The sequence below is a fragment of the Furipterus horrens genome, unplaced genomic scaffold (assembly GCF_987537825.1).
Source record: "Furipterus horrens unplaced genomic scaffold, mFurHor1.1.pri manual_scaffold_3, whole genome shotgun sequence".
In the NCBI taxonomy this organism is placed as follows: domain Eukaryota; kingdom Metazoa; phylum Chordata; class Mammalia; order Chiroptera; family Furipteridae; genus Furipterus; species Furipterus horrens.
This window is the reverse complement of record NW_028327173.1, coordinates 136,692,207-136,710,349: the sequence shown is the minus strand read 5'-3', so window position 1 is coordinate 136,710,349 and position 18,143 is coordinate 136,692,207. Positions and strand designations below refer to the sequence as shown.

The window sequence follows — 18,143 nt, the reverse complement described above, 5'->3', positions numbered from 1 at the left end:
TTGAATGTCTCATTCTGGTTGTCTGCTAAGGTGGTAGAGTGTAACCAGTGGAGAATGACATGGGCTTCAAATGTGGTAACTATATGTACACGATTTTCCAAAATGGTCTCAGTTTCAAAGAGTCTATCCCGCTATCAGATTAGCTTCCTGGTTTGGGGGTTAAAAGCTAGGTTATGTAGCAGTGAGAGGCTTTAAACTGAGAAGTCTGCCAGGGTGACCTAAGTGTGTGGACACAACTGACATTCCCAAGTTTCACACACAAGAAGTATTCTCAATGAAATACACCTTTTGCATAGAGGTACTACTGGGACTAAGAAAATCCATGTTTATTTCTCCTGAGATAGCCAGAATGTTTTGTAAATTTATGAGACTGATTCTGACCCAGGCAACTAGGGGACGAGGGCATGGGAATGAGAAGAGGTTTGTAAGGAGTCCAGTCTTGCCTTTTAAGTTCTCTTTCATGGCTTCTGTTTTGAAGCTATTTAAGCCCTTTCTCTACACCAAGCTCCTGGTGACCCCAGGAACACACTAAATATATATTTTGCTCTCTTACTCCCAAGTTCCCTTTATATCCATCAGCAAAAAATTAGGGTTTATGCCCTAAGAGGCCACACTGGGATAACGACACCCTGCTCTAAGACCCTCACAAAGGGAGGGATTAACCTACAGATAAGACTTAAGAGACAAAGAAACCATCTGCAAAGATATGGGCCCTAACTGTAAAAAACTATTCATGAGGAAGTTCTGGTTTAATATAAGGACAAAATTCAAAGTGCCTAGAGCAGCACTTAAGAAAAAAAAAACAAAAACAACTATTCATGAAAAAGCTGAGGAAAATTGAATACCTGTTAAGACATTTGATATTAAGGAATTAATTTTTTTTGGTAGGTATAATGCTATTGTATTTTTTTTTAAAGTATTTTCTTGATACATACTAAAATATTAGTGGATAGGAAGGCAGTGATTTTCTGGGTTTTGCTTTAGTATAATCTAGTGGCATAAGAATTCTGCCTCACTGGTAATCATCTGTGGGTGTGGTGGTAGTATATTCCATGCCTTCCAGAATAGTTTAATTTTCAAGTAGTCTTGTCTTATCACCAGAAACCACTGAAATGTCAGTTTCATAAGTAGCCACGAAGCCTTTGATACACTACTAGATTTCTCAAATGTTAATTTGGGAAAGTCAGTTATCATGCAATGGAGAAAACTGTGCAAAAGCAATAGTGGTGGTTTGCTGTCCTGATAAATTTCATAAAAATGGCTTACTTGCCCTTTTGTTTATAAACACCTATGTATGCCTTCTCTTTTCTGATGCAGACTCTCCACCAACAAAGGCAGATGGGATTAGCCACAGGGAGAAAAGCATGGACTACTCCCAGATAGATCATCCTCAAGATCTGATCTATACTTACTACTGAAGGACAGAATGTAGCGGCCAATACCCATTAGGAGTTATGGACTTAGAAAATGTACCCCTGCTTGGTTTTCTGGTTTCATTTTGTACTTTCTATCCATTTTTACCATATGCACTAGGAAAATGTTTCCATTTCTCCCACAAGACATGTAGCTTTCTCATGTCTACAACTTGAAACAAAAGCTGTAAAATCATTTCTTGGCATCCTTGGAGGTGGGGGTTATATACTCATTAACTATGTCTTATTCCTGGATTTCACTTTTTAGTTTTGCATATATTCCCCCAGAGTCAATGTTAACGAGTAATAATTTTGTTCCCTGTCCTAATTTATTATACTTTTTTTCCTGTTTGCATGTTGTTTCCTCTATGCCTGGTTATTAGATATGATTTTCCTGTCTGACAATAGTTGGAGACAGACATTCAGCTTACTCAGATATAGATGAAATAAAAAGGATGTCCTTTTATTGCTACTGCAACTCTATTGGTATTACAAGCTCTGGAATAGTGGAATGGGTGGAGAACACTACCACTGAGAGCATGTATTCATTCTTCTTTGGGTACTAAGGGGGTAGAAATAAGGAATTAAATGGATAGGCCATGAGCTGGTAGGCCTTAAGCAAAAATATTGAAAAAATGTGAAGACAGCATCTGCCAAAAATAAATTAGGTCTTAGCAATGACCTTGTGGTGAACTAAGATCACATTACCATTTCTGGAACTCTGAATTTATTTTTAAAGACATTTCTAGACACACCTCATCTTCCAAGAACCTGTGCTGTCCAGCTGCAGGTGCCTAGTGATACTGATACACTGCCTTTCCAAGTGATTGACCTCAATACACCCTGCTGCTTCAAAAATAAATGTGCACTAAATCAGAATGTTAATGGATTTGGCTTCTTTAATCTCTAAACCATAGACGTGGCAAAGTGGAGGAGAGAGAAACAATTTTATTTTTGGCCTTTTTATCATTCTAGCAATTTGGGTCTTCCACTCTTTTATTTCTCTATGGTTAACCCATTGATATCATTATATCTGACCCCAAATGATGAAAACCATTCTTAAAACATTAATCGATTCAGTTAAAGATCATGGTCCTTCTGTCCCCAAGGCAGTTCCTAGAGAGAGGGAGTCTCTTCTCTGTGCACAAATTGAACCAATACCAAAAAGACGAAAAACCAGTCTCTGTCAGGTTAGGCAGCAGGAAGTATCAGGCTTGTAAAACCAAGCCTGGAACCTACCTGCAGTCCTCTGAATAGCAGAGACAATCCCCTCTGCTCTATACCTCTGCAACCTAATTCTATTTTTTTTTAAAAGAACATCTCCCTTAATTCCCACCTCCAATAAATATCCAGTCTAAATTATCCTCCACCCAGTTATTAAACTTTTTCACAAGCTCCATGGGGAAGATTTACCCTGAGACATAGTGAAGAGAATGGGGATTTTGTAGAGAGATAAAAAGGTACAAGGCAAAGTGGTCTCAGTATCAGAAATGAAAACATTCTGCTCCCTATGCGACTCAACAATGAAACAGGTAGAACATATAGAGTTGAAATATTTGTGAGACTGGGACATACTGAGATTTTAGCTGCATTACGCTTGGACTTGTGCTCAGGGAGAAAAGGAGGTGCAAGAAAGCCTTATACTCCAGGAAAAATGGTGGGACTAGCGGATGCATTGGAATCAGTTAAACCAAAATTCTTTCCTCCTCTCCAATCCTCCTGCAGACATGGAACTAAGGGAAAAGAACAGCAGATAAAAGCAAGAGCCTGTACCCAGCCCATTGTCTGCACCGATCCCTAGCACTCTCTTCATTGAGACTAGAGGTCTGGATTTTTGCCCATTCAATCTTTGCCTCACTTTGTGCCTTATACTCACCCTCCCTGGCCCACCCTCACAACATCCACCTTTTCCCCAACCTCAAGAACACAAAGCTTTACAGTTCTTTGCCACAAGGTCATTTTTAAAATGTAGTTTCTTTGTTTAAACAGTTACTAAGTTGGTTCGTCTTTTAGTAACAAACTGCCCCTCCCATAGCCCTCCATTCAGTCCTGTATGATCACATCATCATCGCTGTCATCCTCTTCCTCCTCCTCCTCCTCCTCATCTTCTGGCACTTCTTCATCCTCCTCTTCCTCCTCTTCATCTAGACAAACCACCACCTCAGCTGGCTCAGGTAATCGTGAATCAAACCAATCCAGTACTTGCTGGGTGCTAAGCCTTGACTCTCGACTCAGATGAGGGACATCAATCTCTCGTAGCTGTTGGTGAGCTGCCCAGTACCTCTCCAAGGGCCGTATATCTGGTGGAGGTGGGGGGACTGGCAGAGGTGGTGTCTCGGCCCATTCATTCAAGGAGCGGGCTGAAGGTGATGGTGTGGGAACTGCTGGATCTTGGAAATTAGGGGCACCAGGTACTGCGTTGTCCCGAAACCATTTTAGTTGCCCATGCTTCAAGGCATAGCGTGTGTCACCAAACCACTGAATAATCTCAGGCCGAGGTAAACCAGTGATCTGTTCTAATTTATGGTAATCCTCACGGCGTGCCCATTGGCACTGTAAAAAAAAGGATTTGAGAATAGCCAACTGCTCTTTGGTTTTGCGCTTGGTCTTTCGCTGGCGTTGGGTATCTGGGGAAAGGTACTCTGCAGGGCCAACCCTATCTAGTAGTGAGTTGGGCCTTAGCCTCTGGGGCCAAGTTGGCTCCACATGAGGGGGTAGAGCCTGTTCATTGGGTGACAGTGGCTGTGGGAGGCATCCCAGTGGTTGGAGGGGTGTAAAAGCAGCTGTAGTTCCATTAGCCAGTACCTGGAAAGAGGAAGAAGAGGTAGAGGAAGAAGGAGTCACATTAGATGCTGACCCCTGCCTACAACTGCTGGCAGGTAATGAGATTGGTGGGGGCTTATCTGGAGCATGTCGTTGGTGGACAGTTGTGGAATGGTTCCAGGAAGCAGTACCAAGGCCATGGGACTGGACAGGACCCCTGCCTGCCCGCTCCTTAGAAAGGCCACTGCTTTGAAGATCTTGCCAATATTCTGATTGGTGGGAGAATGTCCCACTGCCAGGTGCAATGAAGGACTCCTTTGCTTTCTGGTGACTCAGTGGCTCTGAGGGGTCCTCAGGCTCTACCTTTAATCCTTTCATCAGGGTAGGCTCACTAAGAGTCAGGGGCACTATTCCAAGACTAACTTGTTCTGGAGGTGGCATTGGAGAAGGCGCCTCCTCTGGGGGCCGCCCTGCATGATGAGTAAAAGAGAGAAGGGATTTGAAATGGAGTTGGTCCCTGTGATAAACCACTCGGGCTCGAGTCTCTTCTATTTCTTCAGATGACCAGCTGATGCCACAGCGGAGGCGCTGGGCCATGAACCAAGTCTTGACTTTCTCCATCTGCAGCCCATAGCGTAGGCAGAGAAGGGCAATGTCTGCTAGACTAGGATAGGGGAAGTAGCTGAAGGTTTGTAGCAGGTGTTCATTGCCGTCCAGCTCACTGGTCTGGGCTGCCTGAGTCCACACAAGCTGGAGGTCCTCGGAGATTGGAGGGAGGCAGATGAGCCCTGCATGAGAGGTATTAAGACTGCTGGCCTCTTTATTAGGAGGCATGGTGCTTTCTGATTTGTGCCCTTCAGAGACAGCTGTAAGAAGAAGAGAAACAGCTCAATAATTGGGGTTCCTCTTTTGGCTCATTGCTCAACTTCTGTCAAACAAAATGTTGGATTCTAAAACAATCAACTTTCTATGTGTACTGTGCTGTTTTGCTTTTAAAGTGCTCTAACAGTTTCTCATTTACTTTAATAACCCTGAGTCATAAGAGCCTGCTAAAATTCCCATTGTGTATAAAAAAAAACAAAATCCAAAATTATTCCAAGTCACATGACTAGTGTTTTCACCTAGACAAAAATCTGTTTTTAGAAGAAGGAAAACATCCTTATATAGCCTTTATCTTTTCAAGTTAAACTTAATTCACCAAGTTCATGGAACACAAGTCACAAAACAAAGACTCAACCACAAAAACAAGAGGAACCGTGACCTCCTCTTGTTACATATGTGTTAGCTTCTAACAATTTATTATCTCTATAGAATGTTAAGATGGGTTGGGAATACAACATATGAAAATCTACCCAATCCCCAGCCCTCTTTTCTTTGTCTTGGCGGTGGAGTGTTGGGGAGAGGGGAAGAGATAGTACCTGTAAGCGCTAAACCAAACCTGAGAGCTTTAGTTTCCTACTCTCAGTAGGATGAGAGGTCAGATATCTGGGATAAGTGGGGCTTACCCCACCCCCACCCTTACCAGGGTAGAGAGGAATGTTTCCTTTCCCCAAATCATCCTGGAAACAAAGGTTATCCCCTCCCCCCAGCCTTTGTCTCTTCCAACTGCTCAGTCTCTCTCCAGGGAGCCGAGAGAGCTCCCTAAGAATTGTTAACAGCCCCCTCCACAAGCGGGGGAAGGCCTGCAGCTCTCATCTCTTCAGCCAGCTTTCTTCTCAGGTTCAGGTGGGTAGATTCATAAATTGTAATCAGGTCCTGCAAACCACCGAGCAGCACCACTGGTTCTGGGTGTGGGGACTGCAGGGATAGCCTCTGACCATGCTTCATTCCTGAAATACCTGCTCAAGTTATTTCCCAGGGTAATCCTGTTGACTGAATTTTAATTCAGTTCCCTGTGTGGGTCTTAGAGACTTAACACATCTGTCACCCTTTACTCTTAAAGGAATCTCACTTGAATTTACAGGTATTACAGTACTTCTAATATGTTAAAGATGAGGCAAGATTCCTATGTAAGTGCTACAAAATGAATTGAGAAAAACCTCAAGTCCAGAAAGTTACAAACAGAGCAGCGACTTTAGAATTTTATATAATGATTAGAAAAATTCAGAAGCATTTTAATGTGTCACCATTCCCTTTTAACAAGCAAATCTTAATTGAAGGCCATGCAGATCCCTTAAGAGGTTAAGTGGAAGCAGAAATGATTCTTGAGTAAGGCCAATATGCAGTCTAAACCCCAGTTCTGCCACCAGCTATATGATCTTGGGCAAAAGTTACTGAACTTCTATGAGCCTGTTTTCTCACGTATAAAAAATGGAGACAGTGCTGGGTATCTAATCAAGTTACCTATTTTTACTGAGCACTTATTATGTGTTAGGTGTCGTCCGCAGGCAGGGTCTAAAGCGGCTGTTAGAGGTGGAAGTCTGGGAGGAAGCAAATTAGAGACGAGTGGAAGCTCTACCACTTCCTACAGTGCTGCTGGTTCTTGGGAATTATTTAACCCTCTAAGCCTTAGTTTCCCATCAGAAAGAAGGGAGATTGTAACAGTACGTACTTCATAAGTTTATGACTAAGAAAAAATGCTCTTGACATTATGCCTAGAACAAAAGCTCAGTAAATAGCAGCTTTTATTTTTACAGCTTCATGGGATGATTATGATATAAAGTACTGCTCCTCCTAAACAAGAGGAAGTGAGACAAAGACTGAATCCTTTAAAAATCACTGTTTTTAATCTGTTTTTGCAGAATCCTAATTCTAACAAGCACAAGAGGAAACCAGGGTGTCTGTAATTTTATACTTCTTGTATTTTGAAAGTTGGATATAATTCCAGAAAGGATTTTGCCGTTTAAAAAGAAGTATGAAAATCACTGCTTTAGGAGTACTGAATCATAATTTGGATATAAATCCTTTTTTATTACCAGGTGAATTGCCAGTGAGGTAGCTCTACTTTCACCCTCCAGGTTCATCCCAGACACAGCTGAGTGGCCTGTGAGGAACTGCTTGCACAGCCAGGCCTAAACCCCCAGGAACCCACCAAACCTAAGCTGGAAAATACTTACACTTGACATTTACTTAACTTTGTTTGTGTCTTGTCCAAGGATACAATAACACCTTGCATATGAGAAAAATGTGGCATAAGGAATAAAGCAGTCCAGCATGAGGATAGAATGCCAGACAGGAAAAAGGCAGGTACAGCTATAAGCCTAGGAGGAAACAACTGTTTTTATTCATGTAGTTTTCTATCCTTCAGATTCTCATGGCATTTTCTTGATATTTCAATGTTAACATTCAGTAATGCAAATACCATATTTGGTGTACTGTATATGTTGACTGTTTTCCAATTATGTAAGACATAAGTTATGGAAGACTTCCTAATACAGAATGATGGCTTAAATTAAGCCACAGCTGTATAGCTGACTTTGAAATAGGAAGAAACTACAACCAGAGAGTGATTCACGAGAATTGTAACAAGTAGGGTAGACCCTATAGTGATCAAAACCACAAGAAGGCACTACAGTGACTTGTGCCTCCAATGGAAAGGGTAGGAAAAAAAGGGGGTGGAGGATCAAAACTGCAGAAGTGCTCCTACAGGCAGAGGTGGCAGTGGTGGTGGGATTATCAATTCTGTTAATTACTCAGTTTGTATCATATGTTCAGAACTTTAGGCTTGAGCCTAAACTCATGGTTAAAGCAAGAGACAATTCAAGTGAGAGATTAGATATGATCCTGCTAAATTCCCTAAATCTTTATTCAGAGGATTGAAGTACTGATTGAAATGTGTTTTAGTGATACAGTTTTAAGGGCCTTAGAGGACTTTCAGTGATATTCAATTCATGTGCTTCTTGACTTTTTAGATCATGAACCTCTTTCAAATCAGATAAAAGTTATGGACCCTCGGGAAGTTATGACTACTCCTCTACTCCCAAATAAACATTCACACTTATACATTATATATGTAATCTCAGAGGGTTCACTGGCTGCTCAGAAATCCAGCTTAAGAACCTCTATCTAATGAAGGCAATGGTGGTAACTAATTAGAAGAACAAACAACTTGATGTGAATGAATGGAAAGAGTGGATGGAGGACTCAAGAGAATTTAAGTAAGTGGGTATTGGTGATATTATCAATAGTAGGAGATTGAAAGGGAGGGGTGTTCAACTGGGCCAGGAGCCTGGCTTCACTGACTCACTGGATTATATGACTAATACCCAGAGTGCACTGGATATTAGAGGTTGGTAGGTTAATGTCTAGTGTGCCAAAATCACCTGCTTCCTTCTGATGTCCTGTGTACTTGTGCCAGTTATGTGTGATTCCAAATCTGCCTGTGCCCGTTGTTTTTCTGAATTTATATAATAATTGTCATATAAGCTTATGAAAAATTAATGTAAAAATGGTTCCTATGAAAACAAAATCAAATGCTTGGGAAGACATAATACAAAGGAATATACACTTTAAAAATTGTTGCGTTGAGAGTAGGCAAGGCAACTGTAAGACAGGAGGGGTAGGAGACTTTTTAAGAAAATCTCAAAAAAGATTCTGCATTCAGATTGCATCAAGTGTTTCAGTTCTCACTTCACTTTAAAGACACCATATTTGAAAATCATAGATGATGAGAGGCAGTGGCTCCCACATCAGACTGCACACTAGAATTACCTGGGAAAGTTAAAGTGGGGTACCCTCCTCATTTTGACTTAATTAGTCTGGAATGGGGCCCCAGCATCAGTAATTTTAAAAAGTCCTCAGGGTGCAGCCAGATTTGAGATTTGCTTGTGTAGTTTATTCCAGAAAGAACTGAGAACTCCAATCAGCAGACTTCAAGAAAACGCGGGGACTACCCCAACAGATTGGTGAAATGAATACACTTTTAATGACAATGTTTAGATATGTATGCATCATTTTTAAAACTCCCAACTCTAAATGGCTTTTTAATTTTTTTCCCCAATTACTGCCATCTACCTATTCTAATCATCTGAAAGGGCTTCAAATGTATGGTGTAAAGGAAGTTCGTTATGATACACGATCTCCTGATCTGGGCCCACCTTACCAAACAGGTCTCAGCTCGAGTCTTCTTTCGGTTTTTAAGTCTCAGATTAGGAAGCAACACCAGGAACCTCTGAGAACTCGGGTTCTCACTTTCCTGGTTGGTTTTATGAATACGACTGGGTAGGGGGTCAGAAGGGGTAACTTCTACTAAACCTTCCATTCCCAAAGACCACTGCTCCCCAGAAGTAAGACAAGGTTTCTGTACATGCGTTGAGGTCGCCGGGAGGTAGTCATGGGAAGGAGAGAGGCCTGGGGAAAAAACGTTTCTCCTGTCCTCCATTTCACAGGCAGTCTAGAAGGCTCCAAACTGGGTCAGAGAACAAAAAGTTGCTGCACTTGGGGCGAAGAGCCCCAGGGAGCAGGCGAACCTTAATCCTCCCCTCGCCAAGGGCGTCCCAACCTAGGCTTCTCCTCCTCCCTACACACCCACTCACCCTTCCCCAGTTACAACAGGGAACCTAAAAGTCCATATGAGAAAGGAGAGAGAAGCGGGCGAGTTCGAAACTCGCATTCTAACCCCCTACGATACGGGGATAGGGTTCCGTAGGTCGGAGATCATATAGGGGGGCTGGGAGAGGAAATCGAAGGGGCTGGGGAATCACTCACCGCAGTCCGGCCCGGGCGGCCGCTCCCAGACTCGCACCATGGGCCGGGGGAAAGGGGAGAGAAAGGGCAGGGGGCCTCCGGGGTGGAAGTGGGGTTCCCGCCCGGTACGGCCTGCTCCGAGCCCACCCGCGCGAAGGGTCGAGACCGGGACTGCCCCTCCCGCCCCGAGAGCGCGCCCGTCTAGCCCAGCCCTGCTCGTGCGAGTTGGAGGCGGGGCGGATGGGTGGGGCGGAATCCAGGGGCGGTACCAAGGTGCCCCGAGCCCCGATTCGTGGACGCTGGCAGGCGGGCGCCGGAGTAACACGCAGAGCTGGCCATTGGCTGCGTGGGTCTCGGCTGAAGTCGGCTATTGGCTGCGTGGGCCTCAGCGGGGGTGACTATTGGGTGCGTGGGGCAGGAAAGATGTCCTCCTCGGCCAGGGTACCTTCCCCCACCCTCGACCTAGCGGCGCCGGACCCTTCGGGGTACACGAGGCTACTTTCCTCCGGAAGTTCCCCAAGGAATTCACGGCACTTTGTTGAACTGTCCAGACTGCCTCCAACTACTTCCCATTTGTTTCCTCCTGAAGGAAGGCCTTTTCCTTAAAAGCCTTACACGCGAACCGCGCCTTCCCGGCAAAGGGGGCAACCGCGGTCAGCGGCGTCACTGCAAGCGAAACCGCCTAGAGCAACCGGGAACTTGTTTTTGAGCTGGATCAGATAAATGTCTTGCCACCCGGAAAGACGAAGAGAATCCTAGGTGCGTGGCACTGTCTGCTTCCGGGGTCCAGTTGGCACCCGACAGGTGTTCCTAAAGAAGTGCTGGGGGGGGGGGTCTCCTCCTTGGGACCTACTAGATCCTAAGTTACCTCAGTGCGCGTAGCAAAGAAAACCTGGGGCTCTGCCTCATATTTAAGGGCATTTGTTTTCGCCGTTAAAAGGCATATAATGAAATGGGCTTTCCACCAATGCAGTATTCCACACTCCGGAGTCCTGGGCCAAAAGTTTGTATAATTAGAATTCAGTCTTCTAAAACTCGGGTACAGTACTTTCTGAAAGTTAGTCTTCTGTTTTTATGCTGGTCTTTGAAAAAGTCTCTATTGCCTGTTCAGGTCACTTGATAGCCTTATTTTCTTTCACTGGCCCTGTGTTTGCCCCTGCCTCCCTGCTCTCCTTCATTACATTACTAACAATCTCAATTCCTGAGAGCCTGCCCCACGTCTTTCAAATTATTTAGCAGAAACACAGGAGTAGGCAACAGAAAGACATACAGGGTGGGGCACAAGTAGGTTTACAGTTTTTAGTGCACAAGTTTATCTTTGTATTATTATTTTCCATATGATTGTAAACCTACTTTGGCCTCACCCGTAAATACTCAGCTTTAGAAATAGAAGCTTTTGATCCCTCAGGGTTTAAGCCAGGCTTCGTGGTATAGAGACCTTAATGTAGTGACTATTACAATGCCTCAACGGACTGTATGTAATGAAGGAAGGGAAAAGAGAAACATTTTTGGCAGCGGCAGCCCTCAGTTTTCAGTGGAGAGGTCATTTTCTTATAATCGAAACAATTTAACTACACTAATTGACTGGGAAGAACTTGTGTTTGTTTGGCTGGAAAGCCAAACAGGAGCTGTCTGGGAATTTAGTACCTGACCCTGGAGGGTTGTCATCATTCTGGGCAGAATCAAAGACATATTTAGTTCTTGAGTACAGGCTGACGCCTCCCTCTTTTATGTGGGTTTTATCCTAAAACTTTAGAAAATGGAGTGGACTGGGTTGGCGATTGGAAGAGAGAGAGGCTGACAATATTAGAAGAGGGAGGCTCCCACCTTTATCAAGACAAAACCCTCCCAGCTCTAACACGGACTAATGATGAAGAGTAGGAATTCATCCTTTCTTTCTAAATGTAGAAATGTTATCCCCCATCGTTGGTAAAAATCCTCTCCCTTTGTATGGCTCAGATATTAGGACTGATCAGAGCCACATTTACATTTACCATCTAGCTATGGTAGATAAGTTTCACAGGCCATTTCCAAAAGCACTGGATGAGCCCCAGCAATGTGCTAACAGTAATAGGTTTTTGTAAAATTTGAAAAAAATACACTTCAATCAAGGCAGGAAGTTAGAATAGGGAAAAAGGCCTCAAAACTCTACCCCTCCCTCCTGTTTTCCGCATTGGCTAGAACATCACAGATGTGACCTTCACTGACCACCTGCTCCCTGGCTTCCCCTCGCCAATTTCCTGTAATTGAGGACAGCCCCCCCCACCCCAATCGCTATCTGGAGAGGAAAGACAAGATGCCGAAGACCACCCTTGCCCATATTTAATGAAAACCTTCCACAAAGACCCCATTGGGGCATCTCCCTCTCAAAGATCCTTCACTATCACTTCTTGAGTGCATACCATCGCTTTAATACTTACTTTGCTTTGTCACTCTCTCGAATTTTTTCTTGCTCCATGACCTGGACCCTGGTATCAGGTTGAGGCCTCCCTTGGCCTCCCTGGGTACCTCCTAACATCACAATTGGTTAAGATTGATGACTCTTTCCTTTCTGACTTCCCATTCTGTGTAAGTAGAAGGGCCTTGGACATTTGGGGATTGGCTAAAGTAGTTGAGTTAGGGATACATCTGTGGTTTGCAAATAATTCATTCTGTGAATAAATAGTAGGTATAGTGTTGTGGGTTGAACTGTGTCCCCCCTCCAAAATTTTTTTTATGGTCAAGTCCTAACTCCCAGTACCTCAGAATATAACTGTCTTTAGAGATAAGGTCTATAAAGAGGTAATTAAGTTAAAATGAGGTATTGAGGGTGAGTCCTAATCCAACACAACCGGTGTCCACAGTAATAGGATATTTGGACACAGACATACACAAAGGAAAGACCATGTGAAGACATAGTAAAAAAATGACTAAACCAAGGAGATTGGAACCTCAGAATGAAATCAACCCTGCTGACACCTTGATGAATTCTAGGCTCTAGAACTGGGAGAATTTCTGTTAAGCCACCAGCCTATAGTATATTGCTATGGTAACCCCAGAAAACTAATATATGCATATACAATAGCTTCCTGGAATACTTTCTAATGTCAACAATTCAGACCATATCAGGTCCTCAAATAACATCGTTCCATGTCACTTTGTTGTAATGTTAATGAGGTGCCATAGGAACTTAACTCTTGTTTATTCATGTATCAGCCTATGGTGAAGTTCATTTTACTATACCTTGTTTCCCTTAGACACAGCACCTATCAATACATTAAGTGGACTTAACGTCTGACATTATTCATTGCAAATTTGAAATGCTCCAAAATCTTACACCACAAATACCAAAGAAATGTTTTTTTCTAAGTTTGACAAAAATCCTAAAAATTATGCCATTATCACAAGGTGTGGTGAAATGTCCTATAAAGAAGTGATCATGTAGAAGACTGAATTATCTTTCTACACTCTTCATAGAAAATATTAAGTATAATCATTACATGAAAATGCTATCATAGATCATGCAGCCAAACACAATTGTAGGAAAAAAAATAGGTTTGCCATGTAGATACGTTTTAAAATCTGTAATTTTTTCCTTTCTCATTCTAGAATATATTATTTTGTGCCTAACATTTCTTTTCCTTTAAAAAAAAAGTCCAACAGGCCCTGGCAAAGTCACTCAGTTGGTTGGAGTGTTGTCCTGCACACCAAAGTTTTCAGGTTCGATCCCCAGACAAATCACATAACCGAGGTTGCGGGTCTGATCCTGTTGGGGCATGTATGGGAGGCAACTGATCAATGTTTCTCTCCCCTGTCCTTTCTCTAAAATCAATAAACATATTCTCGGGTGTGGATTAAAATTAGTTATTTTTTTTAAAAGGCCCAAAAGTTGTATACTTAAGGTACCCCAAAAGTTGGATCTACCCTGGGAGTAACCAAATGGATATGATGAGTTTCTGCCCTATGTAGGGGAACCCTGCTGTGTTCTGGACCCTGTCTCCCAAGAAATACCAGAGCTGAGGGCTGACCCATCAGAACCCCAAGTACTGAGGATCTGGGACAGCAAAAGCTGCAATGGAGTTTGTGGAAAAAAAGTGTTAAGACTTACTGCCAAACTCAGATATAAGAACTCTGGAAAAAATTAGGGCCACAGAAGGACCCTAGGCAATAAGCCATAGTGTGAACCCCTGGAAAGCATCCACTTACCTCTCCTTGAACGTCTGCTCCTCATGCTGACTCCTCTTCCGCATCTGTAATTTCACTTACAAGTACCAAACAGTGGATACTCTGCAGTGACATCTCAACTTGGCTATTATGATGTCATGAAGAGGCCTGATTCTCAGGTTAGGGCTTCATTACTGTGAATGTTGTCACATTACTTTGTGGGTAATTGGATTTTCATCATTCAGGTGATGTGGGAGTCAATACTATGTTAGAATTTGACTTTTTTCAAGGATGCCTCCCTTTAGTATCTATTTCTATTGCTCCATTCTGGATTAGACAGAGGTCCTTGCTTTTCCTCCGTCATATATCTCATCTTTGGCTTTAGGGTTGCCTTTCATAGGGCAAGGGCTTTGATCTTCCCTCCAGTGCTTAAGGACCAGAATGTAACTTAGATGGCTCCCTTAAGAAAGAATAGCCCCCATCCAAGGGGAAACACGGGACTTCTACCAAAGCTGTTCTTTTAACTGCAAGAGCAGCTGGTGTTAGGTGCCAAGAAACACCAACGTTATCAAGCACTGGGCCCTGATAACGTTCCCTACTGCTATGCCAAATCATGGTGAGACTGTATTGGGGTGTTGTATACTTAGGTGACCTGACTCCTTCTGACCATTTTGCATAGCCAGAGGACTCCAGTAGTCAGGGAATAGGGCTTTTTAAAAATGAGATCAGGAAATTGGGGATGAGAGGAGGAATCTTGCCTCTGGGTCTCTTAACATCCTCAGCCAAAAACTACTTCACAGTATCTATTCTTTTTATATTTCAACTTTATTTCAAACATGAAGTCTTTTATCCAGAAGGGAAGGCCTATGCACGAGGAAGCTGAAGTGAGGCACAATACTAGTGGATTTGGGGCTCAGTGGATAGGGCTGCTCTATAAAGGGAATGGGGAGGCTCTGGGATGGCCTGATAGGAAGTGGTTTGCAAGGGGATTCACATAGCAAACTTTCCTTTCCTATCCAGGTTAGCTATTCAATGGGTGGATTATTCAATCATTTTAGTAACTTTACTTTTACTTAGCAGTATCACCAAAAGAAGTGCGAAGGCTGGGGACATAGAGGAAACTACTAGTCCCTTTTGTTTCACCTTATGCCTGGATGGGGAACAGGATGGAAAACTATTAGCAAAATATTAAATATTTTTGGTGTTATCCTCTGCCATAAAAAATTGCGGGTCTGACTGTGCAGAGGCCTGTTTCATAGCCTGGAAATGAGATGTGGTTAAGAGGCCCTGGGTTTAAGCCCCATCTTAAGATGTACTAAAAAAAAAAAAAAATTCTGACCCTTCTCATCTCTGGATCTATGTCCCTATCTGAAGCCTGGATCCAATGATCTCTAAAGATAAGCCTTTTTTTCAGGTCTGATTCTATGACCTGTGGACTGCAAAGATCCAGAGGAGCTCCAGAGAAACACAGAAGTTAGAAGAAAGGAATGTGCAAGTTAGATTGGAAATTTGAGGAATTAGGGATTATGATGAAGAGAAACAATCAGCTACATTCATAAAGATAAACAAAGAACAAGGAAGGCTATCAGACATTTGATGTGTGGATGAGAGGAAAGGGCAACAGCGTTCCTGCTATGTTGCTTCAAGATCCAAGCCCCTCACCATACTAAGTTTCCCTATGACACTCCCTTGTCATGGCTGACATGTTATACCGTAAATCATTCCTGTTATACAGCCATCAGCCTTTAGAGAAAGTCCCCACCACAATGCCTTGTTTCTAGTTTCCTAAGTCAGATTAGGCTATCAGCTTACCCCCAGGTCCTGGGGCAACTCTATATGAGAAGAACCGGAAGACTCATGTGTTGGGTCTATCTATAAAGCTGAGAATGGGGTCATGAGTGAGCCACAGTACTTCTTACAGAGAAAAATGGATTATCTTTGGTTTCCTGCCCCCAACCAGATTGCATTTATCCACTAATACCAGGGCCCAAGCACAGAGCATCCAGCAATTGTCTTATTCAGGGATCCTTCTAGAAAGTTTAGGCAACTGGCCTGTTCAAGGCTAGTGGGGGAGTATAAAGGGATGTGGCACACATGGAGGGTTGGTTAGGATCAGGGGAGAATCCCCCTATATGTATTCAAATGGGTTGCAAGTTCTCTAGCAGGCAGGCGGGTTGGTCCCTTGCTGATACTGCAGAACTAGGACACTGGCATAGGAGACAGCAGCAGCTCCTGAAAGGAGGTGAAGCTCGGACCCTCAGTACTTTCCTTTCTCCAAGTTAGTTCAGGAGACTGGAAGGATGGGAAGGCAGGGCACACTTAGGAACTGTGGTTGGTTTGTGTTTTTCCTAATTAAGAGATGATATATAGCAAGATTTTTATTTTCTCTTTTTAATCCTCGCCTGAGGATGGATACACTCATTAATTTTAGAGAGGGAAAATATACAGAGTGACACACACACACACACTCACACAGAGACATCAACGTGAGAAACATAAATTGGTTGCTGCCCATACCCACCCCGATGGGGGACCAAACCTGCAACCCAGGTATATGCCCTGACTGGCAATCGAACATACCACCTTTCAGTGCATGGGGGTGAGCCACACCGGCCGCAGATAATCTTGTTTTTAAAGAAAAAAATGTAGCATCATGGTTACACACACAGGCTCTAGAGACTTCCTGTGTTCACAATTCTAGCTCTGCCATTTACTAGTTATGTTATCTTGAACAAATTACTGAGTTTTTCTGAGTTGTTTCCTCAACTCTACAACAGGGATATTACTCAACTCATATGGTTGTCCTTAGGATTATAAAGCATGCAAGACACCAGATTTTAGTGGATAAGTAAGCAAATGTGAGCTATTACAACTGTTAATACAATATAATAGCACAAACACATTAAGCAAGAGATTACTCTCGACCCAATCTCCCTCTCCATTATCCTTCCTTGGGCTCTTTATTGATAACTATTAAGTGCATTGCTTGGTGGCTTCCAGTGCAATTTCTCTCTTCACTCTGCTGGAACTTTGACCTGAGGGTGATTCGTAAGATGCATGAAATTGTTTTCTTCTCCAAATAAGGATGATGTTCAAATTGGCATTTGTTTGAGGAATGACTCAAGAGTTCCTCTCCTTCAGTCATCTTTCTTCAAAAAATTATGCTTTGGACAGGAGGGACACAGTAAAAAAGCCCCATACTGTATTCCAAATGCATGTATGGGCATACTTGCATGCACTGTCTCTCACTTACTGGTAAGGAAGAGGGGATTCTGGAAAATTTTCTCTGAGAAATCAATAACAGGAAAGGGAGTAGGGAGCTGGTTACCTGGGAGCTCCTTGTTCATCTGCATCAGCAACTGCTTCTTTTCCCTCTTCTCCCTTCTAGAAGACTGTCTCAAGAAGGAGCCTGAGGGAGGAAAGTGAATCAACCATGGTCTTGGAAAAAAAGAAGTAGGTTCTCCACTCCTTCTGGAGGGAGAATAGCACAGATGAAGAAGGATAATGGAGGCAAATGGAAATAAGAGAAAATGAAAGTAAATACCATATATTCTGAAAGAAAAATGGAAGTAATGAGGGACAAGAAATAAGAAAAGCAAAGAGCTTTGGAACACGGTAAGAGGAAAAGAAAAACCAGCAGAGGTTAACCTGGAGGAGAAACACATGAACATGAATGGGTCACAGAGCAACTTTCCCATTTCACTTGCTCAGGATATGGAGCAGATTGCCTGCCATCTTCTGGTGCCATTCAATTTTCAAGTTGCTTTTTTTTTTTTTTTTTTTAATCCTCACCCATGGATGTTTATTGATTTTAGAGAGAAGGGGAGAGAGAAACATCAATCAGTTACCTCTCAAACTTGCCCTATCAGGAATTGAACCCGCATTGTAGGTATGTGCTCTGACCAGGAATTGAATCCACAACCTTTTGGTGTACAGGACACTAACCAAGTGAGACACTGAGCCAGAGCTAATTTTCAAGTTGCTTTGATTCTTGATTTGAAATGTTTTCCCTTTCTTACATCCTTAATCCTTTATTCTCAAGAAAGCCCCCAACATTGTTTCCTTTCACCTTTGGGACTCCCAAGAGAGATGCACCTCTTCAAAGCTACCTTAGAGAACACAAGCTGAGGCCAGAGCAAACAGCAAGAGCAGAGGGTGGGCTGTGGTTTGAAAGAGGCCTTGAATACCGAAGTTGAGGGC

The 18,143-nt window shown here is 43.0% G+C and overlaps 2 protein-coding genes across 3 annotated transcripts in view; one reads left to right on the top strand and one right to left on the bottom strand.

Moving 5' to 3' along the window:
- RNF212B (ring finger protein 212B) overlaps positions 1–1,808 on the top strand; it is a 29,539-nt gene extending 27,731 nt beyond the window's left edge. Inside the window, exon 14 of the mRNA XM_090270262.1 lies at positions 1,318–1,808. Within this exon, the coding sequence (XP_090126388.1) occupies positions 1,318–1,383 (66 nt within the window). The 3' untranslated portion in view covers positions 1,384–1,808. The remainder of the gene's footprint in view (positions 1–1,317) is intronic.
- Positions 1,809–2,340: 532 nt separating this feature from the next.
- On the bottom strand, positions 2,341–10,024 carry HOMEZ (homeobox and leucine zipper encoding). Of its 2 annotated transcripts, XM_090270260.1 has the most exons (3): positions 9,822–10,024; positions 4,599–5,041; positions 2,341–4,217 (listed from the first exon to the last, which is right to left on the bottom strand). In XM_090270260.1, the coding sequence occupies exons 1-3, from the start codon at positions 9,859–9,861 to the stop codon at positions 3,456–3,458; spliced, it is 1,245 nt and encodes a 414-aa protein (XP_090126386.1). In that variant the 5' UTR covers positions 9,862–10,024; the 3' UTR covers positions 2,341–3,455. The 2 variants fall into 2 exon arrangements, with proteins under 2 accessions (XP_090126386.1, XP_090126385.1); XM_090270259.1 differs by having other exon boundaries at positions 2,341–5,041.
- Between the last annotated feature and the right edge of the window lie 8,119 nt (positions 10,025–18,143).